This window comes from Equus asinus, chromosome 18 (genome assembly GCF_041296235.1).
Source record: "Equus asinus isolate D_3611 breed Donkey chromosome 18, EquAss-T2T_v2, whole genome shotgun sequence".
Taxonomy (NCBI): Eukaryota; Metazoa; Chordata; class Mammalia; order Perissodactyla; family Equidae; genus Equus; species Equus asinus.
Window position 1 is genome coordinate 38,306,281 of NC_091807.1, and position 8,429 is coordinate 38,314,709.

At 53.8% G+C, this 8,429-nt stretch overlaps 1 protein-coding gene across 1 annotated transcript; it reads right to left on the minus strand.

Annotated features, from left to right (window-relative positions):
* Positions 1–2,727: 2,727 nt before the first annotated feature.
* On the minus strand, positions 2,728–7,041 carry TFF1 (trefoil factor 1). Its single transcript, XM_014839302.3, has 3 exons — positions 6,661–7,041; positions 3,440–3,592; positions 2,728–2,996 (listed from the first exon to the last, which is right to left on the minus strand). Exons 1-3 carry the CDS (start codon positions 6,734–6,736, stop codon positions 2,980–2,982), a joined length of 246 nt encoding a protein of 81 aa, XP_014694788.1. The 5' UTR covers positions 6,737–7,041; the 3' UTR covers positions 2,728–2,979.
* Positions 7,042–8,429: the final 1,388 nt, after the last annotated feature.

Sequence of the window (8,429 nt, forward strand, 5' to 3'; positions counted from 1 at the left end):
CTGGTTCCCCCAAGGTTGGGGGGAGGGGAGGCGCTCAGACCCTTTAAGAGCTGTGTGCATGTGTTCTCATTCAGGCACTTTATCATCTCAGCTGGCCTTTTTCCCACCACCCTCCTTGACGCTTCTAGGACTCTGCGGTGGCCCCGAGAACTGGTCCATTGCTCCCTTAAGAGCTGCCATCAGTTCTGCTCCCCCGTCCACCACCCAGCCCTCGCCCGTGGAGTCGTGGCTGAAGAGAGGCTCAGGGTGGGCACTCGGTGGGAGACAGGACGCCCGCCCAGCTTCCTGGGAAGCCCCACATCCCCTCTGCAGGGGCAGCTGCAATCACCCCCTGGGGTACGGGGGGCCGGTGCCCATGAGGAGGGGTGGGTTGCTGGACCTGGAGGTGTGCCCGGGCAGGTGGTGAGCATTTCGTCACATCCTGGCAGTGAGGAGGAAACATTTCTCTCTCCTGGGGCCTGCCTCTGCTCTGTCCCCACCCTCCTCCTCTCTCCTCTCACCCCCACCCTGGCTCTGAACAGGAGAAGGAGGTGGCACATCACCCAGTGCCGTCTGTCCTCTCAGCCCCAGCTTGTGCATCCACATGTGCCTCAGCTCTCACCACACACAGAACTCAGTGGCTCCCATCTACCCCGCAAGCTTTAGTGAGCCCTGTAGGCCCCCCGGAGGTGTTCTGGGCCAGCGCCAGGAGCGACAGCGCAGGGCATGCTCTTAACGTCCTTCTGAGACATTTTGGTTTTGCAGATCCCCCGGCCGTGTTTCCACCAGCATTTATTCTCTGTCAGGTTTCCCCCACATCACGCTCCACCTCAGGTGTTTCCCTTCCCATCTGTTGCATTCATTCCATTGTTAGAATTCCTTTTTTTTTTTTTTTTTTGGTGAGGAAGATTTGCCCTGAGCTAACTTGTGTGCCAGTCTTCCTCTATTTTGTATGCTGGTCGCAACCATAGCATGCCCACCAATGAGCCGTGTAGGTCTGCGTCCAGGAACTGAACCCGGGCTGCTGAAGCAGAGCATGCCGAACTTAACCACTAGGCCACAGAGCTGGCCCCCACTGTTGGAATTCTTATGGAGTTGTGTAATTTTCTGAAAAGACAGTGTGGCAGAGATCAAGCCAAACCTTCCTTCGCATCCTAAATCTTCTTTCGCACCCCGCCTCTGGGTCCCGTGCAGGGGGCTGGGCCATGATGGGGCAGAAGGACGTGAGTCTCTTCCAGGCTGAGGCAGGAGCACTCCTGCACGAGTCCCCAGCCTCTCTTCCCCGTGCTGGTGAGCCCCAAAGGCCTGGCGTCCAGATGGTGGAGCCACAAGATCACACATGCACGCACTCTGGAGGCGGACACCAGAGGAGGCAGGCGATCGATCGTGGGTCGTGGACCTCGGATTTCTTTCTGTGTAACGTGATGGGAGGGAGGAGCTAAAGCCGCTAGCCCCCAATCCATTCACTGTCTTCACTGGGCAGGAAGCCAGAGAAAGGAAAGGAAGGCAGGGGACCCAGCTAATCAGCCTCCTTGTCACCTGGCCTCGGGGCCCACAGCCTGCTGCCTTTGCCAGGAGCAAGTGCATTTGCCACTTCACTGCCAGAAGCCCCCTGGCCATAGGAGTACTTAGAGTCAAGGAGCCCCCAATCTATGCATCATGGCTCCCTGGAAAGTGTCACTTAACCCACACAGCTCCCTGGGTGAGAAGACAGAGATGTCTCACAATTAAGCCCCATGCTGTGTGAGCCCCACTAGTGACCTCATCTATTTTTTAGAGCCATATGGCAGGTGTGACACAGGAAGGAATAATATGGGGAGCTGCCCTTGTGTCCCAGACCCCCCCTCTCGGCTTTCTCTAGATTACGTCCTTGAAGATGTTCGTAAACCTCGATTCCGGAGGATCTCTGACTCACGAGCCTGCTGTGCCGGCCCCATCTGCATATCTGCTCTCTCGGGTGTGTGATTACGGTTGGCTCGCCTGTCTGCAGGTGTCGCATCCGTGGGTTCGACAAACCTGGGCACTGGGAGGAGGAGTCTGGGGAGGGATGGACTTGCCTGGCTGAGCTCCCTGGAGCAGGATGACTGCCCTGCCCGGGTGGCCTGGATGGGGGCACCCCTTCCTCACCCTCACCGCAGCCCTCTCGGGGCCAGAGGGACCTGAGGCTGCACAGTCCAGCACCATCGGCCAGGGTGCGACTCTCTTCCATGCCGGGGTGTGTTTGGCGGGTCCAATCGGCTCCCTGTCCTTCTATCTTGCCTCAGTCAGTAATAATGTCACCCTGTGGCCTCCGTCTCCCTTCCCTTTTGTTCTATTTTCCAGTTCAGGGCTCAGGTGGGGGCGGAGCGAGTTTCCTCAAGACGTGGACTTGTGCCCTGCTCTGCAATGTTTTTCTTATGAACACCTTCAGACATTTGCCCGGGTTTATCTCCTAAGCCCGTTTCCATTTGGGGGAAGTAAAGAAATTGAAAGGTGGTTTTTATTGCATGGCAGTTGGGGCATCCACAAGGATAGTTAAAGATAGTTAGTAGAGTTTGGTGCATATTTGCGGGGTTTGACCAGAGTGTGGCTTCCAGTTGCTTCTGGAAGACTTTGCAATCTAAAGGCCTCGTGCATCCACACGACTGCTAACACCCACCGAGTCAACTTAACACTGTCGCCCCTTCATTCTCCCCTCTACCCTCGTATCTCCCCTGAGATGGTGTGAGTTAATGTGTAATCCACGACAAGAAACCAGAGGCGAGAATATTATATTTCTCTTTCCAAGAAAGGAAAATTGTTTATATTTTTAAAAAGAACAGAAAGCACAGAATAACATCCACCTCCTTTAATTCTTAGGCCAATTTAGACTACAGGGGATCAGAGCAGGCCATCCACGCAGCGAGCCGAGGCACAGACATAGAAGGATCCAGAGCTGTCGGGCCAGTGATGCGGCTGAACCCCTGGCCCCCAGGCAGAGGGCCGGTCCACCTCAAGATGCCATTCCCGCCGGAAGAGCGTCTAAAATGGGCACTCGTCTGCAAGGGTGAGATGTGGGGAGAAGAGACGGGTTAATGAGAGTATTTTCTTTCACTTTTAAAGAATTACAGAGAATTTGACTCTAAAATATTAATGGGGAAATTCTTTAGAAAACATGGGCTGTCTTCATATTTTAATTGTCCTGCCTCCACTCCCACCCGAAGCGAGCCACTGAGCATTACCAAGGCTGACTCCTCAAAGACTTTGGTCACAGATGTGCAGAAAAGCCAGGAAAACATAGATTTCCACGCCAAACGGTCTTTCAGCCCTGCCTTTCCATCCCCAGACCTGAATGCAGCCCGATAGTGGGCAATCTACTCTTCACAGTCAGCCTGTGGCTGTTATTCTGGGTACAAACACAGCTGCCGAAGCAGAGCAGGGTCCTGTGGTCACATGTGTTTTTTTCTCACTGATTCTATGTCTTCAGACCCCACGGCCGTACCTTCCGAAGAGTCGTCCACAGCCACAGGATGGAAGCACCACGGGACTCCACGGACAGTGTCGTCAAAACAACAGCCTTTATCTTTACACTCTGAAGCCGTGACACCGGGAAAACCACAATTTGTTCTTGCTTGGGCGGCCACTGTACACGTCTCTGAAAGGGGATGGGGGCAAGAGGGGAAAGTGAGTCATGGTAACTCGCTGCTACCATCTACACTCCAGCCCAGCTTCCCGTCCAATTACGTCAGCAACCACCTGACACTGCAGATGTAGCTCATAGTACAAGAGGGAGACTCTGTCCTCATTTCCTGATTCGAAAACACTTAATCTCGGGAAAATGCAAGGTGCCTAGGATTTGTGAACTTGGCACTTACCTAGATTATTTATTCACTTAACAATTTCAACAATTATTAAACTTTATTCACTCAATTAATAAATATTGAGCACCTTTTGTGTGTGCTGGAAACGGGAACCAGCACAGCAAAAATAGACGGCCAAGTTCCCTCAGGGGTCGAGCTCAAGCCAGGGCTTGTGCTGGCTGATGGGAACCCAGAAATGAAAACTAGAGAGGTTGTTGGTAAGAAGCCAACAGTCTACTGGAGGAGAAAACCAAATAAATGTACAAAACAGCACATTGCGACCATCTCAGTTTGCCGAGGCAAGCACAGGAGGGACAAGTGACAACAAGGCTGAACAAAGCAAGGAGGGCTTCCTGTAAGAGGGGGTTGACTGGGTGAGAATAGGGCCATGGGTCATCCAAGCAGAGGGAACAGTGCATTCAAAGGCAATGAAGAGAGAGAGCAAGGTGTGTTCGAGGAGGTGTAGGTCCATTTGCAGGTAAGATGGAGAGATTGGTGTGGAAGAGCCAGGCTGAGGGCTAGGGCGGACCGTTTCAGTGTGAGAGCAAAGGAAGCCGCTCAGCTTTAACCAGGGGAGTGATGAAATCAACCCAAAGTGGAGAACATGCTGGGGAGACAGGGCCAGCTAGCAGGCTCCCACACCATCTAGAAGTGAGAGCTGTAGAGGCCAAACTCGGACTCAGAGTCTAGGGCTCTGAGAAGGCAAACTGGTGGTGGACGGGTTGAGGCAGGTCATAGAAGAGTCTGGAACCCCTTCCTGTCTCTGTCTTGGGAGAGAGGGTATAAGAAGGTGAACATGGACTCAGAGGTGCTCGCGGACATATGCCGTCAGCCAGGCTCAGGAGAGACACCTGGGTGTGCAGGGGCTCCGTCCTCCTCTGAACCAGAGTCTGTCCCTGTGTGCAGAGCAAGGAGAGAAGACGGATGAGGGGCAAGGCCTTGGAGCATTGACAGTAAATCGACGGAGAGGGAAGGAGCCTGAACAGAAGAGCGAGCAGAGTCAGAGAGGCAGCAGGACCGAGACTCAGGGCGGAGGTGGTCATGGGCTGGCCTTGACCTGGGGCATCAGGCTCTCTGAAATGGACAGTCTGTCCGAAGACGGACAGATGTGGGACCCTCTTTTCCTAGACCGAGAGGGCAGGATGCCCACATTTGTGAAACCCAGCAAGCATTCTAATGCTGAGCCCATTGCATGAGCTGCTCTCTGTGGGGATCTGTTTTCACATCTGCGATCGCCTCTAGCTTTCTTTGAAGAAAGGATTCCATGGCTTTGTGGGAAAGATCTGGATGCATCTCCCACTGGCTCAGTGGCCTCTGCCTACAGGGCCTGGCTGCCCATCACAGAGCAAAGGTGACCATTGCCCACCCCGCAGGGTGGGCGTGAATGTCAAGAGGAGCTGTGTGTGTAGTGCTTGGACCACGGTGCTCGTGTCCTTCTCTCCCTGCAGGAGGGAGATGCAGCAGCCACGGGGTGTAGGCGGAGGGGGCCGGGTAACCCCCCAGGTTACTTGCTGGGTAACCCAACCCTCTCCCAACTGGTATTCCTAAACAGGAATTAAAGATTTCCAAGGATTCTGTCCAAGACAGGATTCCATCTTGCCCATCCATAATGGAACTAAATGGAAATGATTCCCATTTGGGGGCTATACTTGTAAAGAGAGTTTTCTAGATTTCTGTTGTCACAGGATCACTGATCCTGCGAGGCCCATAGAGAAGGGTCCAGCCTCGGGCCAGAGGGCAGGGGTCCGTGGCTGGCCGCGTGAGTGGGCTGTCCTGAACTGCGGTGAGGGGGCCCGGTGCCAGGCTCCGAGGGGCCGGGTTGCACAGCCTCCTGGAGCCGGGCAGTGCAGCAGGCAGAGCTGAGGGCCGGAGCGAGGGTGGAAGGAAAGGTGCAGACAGGCCTGGGGGTGGCCGTGCGCAGGCCGCACTCCCTCCATCCCCCACAGCAGAGCTGTGTCTCCTTTCAAGTTCCGAAGCCACGCCCTCCTCCTTAGGCTGTGGGGGCCTTCCTCCTCCCACCCCCTCCCTGTACACCCCATTTTGTGTTCATTCGTCATGAGGTCCTTGGAAGGTGCCCAAACATACATAGAAACCATCTTTTTATCTCCTTTCTCCTCAAACTTCTACAAAAATTCTTGTTTTGAAAACTTTGAAAAATCCTTTTGCCACCCCCCTCCCTTTAAAACTGTATCCAACAAAAATAAATAACATTATGTAGCCCTTCTTTGCTTGCAAAGCAGTTTTCACAAACATGGGCACACTTGATTTTCTCGACGGCTCTCTAAGGCAGATGACTGATCCCATTCTGCAGATGAAGGAGACGCAAACAAGTTCGAAGGAAGCAATGGTGCCTCCCTCCTTAATTCTCCATTTGGTGACGCCTCTGGACTAGGTGTTGATGGACACGCACAATGGGACAGGTGGTTTGGGCTCCGCAGAGCATGGAGCCAACAGAACCCACGGAACCTACTGGAGATGTTCTCAGAGGACGCTGTCCACGGAACAGGCACCTGGACCTCCGTGTGGATGTTGAGGGGGTCCACCCCTGGGTGGAGTTTGGCTTGGACTTTTGGAAGAGCTAATCTTGTACCCCACACCAAACTGCTCTTTGAAATATGGTACCTAAGAGCGGTCCATACTGGAGGAATCTGCATCTCACAGCGGTTCTCAAGGTCTCGTTGACCTTTTACCCCAGTGCTGTTCTCCCCCTGGTTTTGCCTTCCCAAAACTTTCAAGAGCCAAGAAGAGTGCCTGGCACAAAACAGCCCTTGGCTCAAAAATACTTATTGTGAAACGGTGCCTCCCTCGGAGGCCCACCTCTGCCCGGTGCGCCCGCTGTGAAGCGGGAAGAGGGCTGACTTACCGGCCTCGGTCTGGGCCAGGGTGCTGAGGGCCAGCGAGAAGACCACGACCAGGACGCAGAGGGCCTTGGGTTCCATGGCGGCCGTGACCTCCTCCTCTCCGCTCCGAAGGAGGCTACCAGTCAGGGATGAGAATCTGCCCAAGCCGGCGATTTTATATCACAGCTCTGTTTGCATAAAGAGCGGTAGCTACCGTTTGCCTAAGGAGGGTTCCGCCGTTCTCTGTTCCAAGCAATCTGCACTGATTAAAAAGTGTTTCCTCGACGTGGGCAAGCCCCGTCCACGAGCTTACTGATAGAGAAAAATGCCATGTGGCGCGGTCATCCTGGTTGAAGGATTTCAGATTCAGAATGTCCCTCCCTTACCCTCTTATCCATGACCATGACCTGGCTGCTAACCGTATCGGTGAGGCCCCCCTGCTAACGTCAACGTTGCACTCACCGGAATAAAGTGACTCATAGCGGGACATGGCCCACAAATGGCACGGGTGCGTCAACAAGGACTCACGGTGATTCAGGGGAAGGAGAAGGAGCAGCTGAGGCCACCCACGTGGCAGCTTTTCGAGGTGGGCATGTGGCGATTTTCAAGTGTTTTGAGAATCTGAGTCCCGGGGGACTGCTGTGCCTGGACAAGATGGGAAGCAACATGCCCGGCCTGCTCCCCCACCTTCCTCTCCCCCAGGGGACGTGGATGTCAATCTTCACCTTTTCTCCATTCGTTTTGTATTGTTAGACATCTCCATGACAAATTTGTACATGACCAAAACACCCTGACGTCCTTCACTGAGGAGACACGGCCGTGTCCAGAGGGGGCTGGCCTTCCAGGTGCTATTGACACTGAAAACTCGCAAACGTTCGACGTTCTCATTGAAGGAGGTGCATGAGCATTTTGCTTATTTATCTACATTAATTTCTTTTGCTTTTCTTTTTCCTTTTACAGTGGAGTCCTTTTAAAAGCAAAATCATGTATGCGAGAGCTGACACGGAAACCGGCAACTAGAGGCTCACCTCCCTCTGGCGGGGTCCCCCTCCCGTGCCTGCGGGGCTCACTCTCTCCCATCCTCCCAGGGAGGCCTCCTTGACACTGAAGGTGAAGGGTGACTTCCAAGACTGGCTCCCTGGGCCACCCTGCTCTCATCCTTCCCATGTCATAGTTCTCACCATCTTCTCATCACAGTGATGGCAGGTGCATTGTGCTGATCATTTACTGCCCCTCCCCCAGGAGAATGGCAGGTCCACGATGCTCTGTCTGCTCTGTGCACTCAGGTGGTCCCAGTACCTGCAGTGGTGCCTTACTCAATAAGCATCTGTTGAAGAATGAATGAATGAATGACTGAATGAACGAACAATAGGAGGGATGTTTTTTCTTCAGTGAAACATCAGGCTCTGAGGAAAATGAATCCAGCCTCAGGGAGCTACTTGCTTAAGTGACCTGACAAATAAGCCCTGGCAGCCACTCTGGGAGGGAAATGGGTCAGCATGGGGCTGCCATATTCTTCGTCATTCCTCACCTAAACCCCAGCCCCCACTCTCCAGGGTGGCCAATCCTGAGCCAGTGCCTCCAGGAGAGACCCGATGTGCAAGACCCAGGGAGGGACCAGGCACAGGAAGTCCTCTGCAGGGATGGGTGAGGGTCACCAGAGCCTGGGTGGGGCCACCCAACCTGGGTGAGGCTCATGATGATGAAAAACACGCCTCTAATTTCTCAGATTGAAATGGGAGCTCTCAGCAATGGAAATGCCAGTGGTGGAAAAACTGGGAGAAAAAAATGG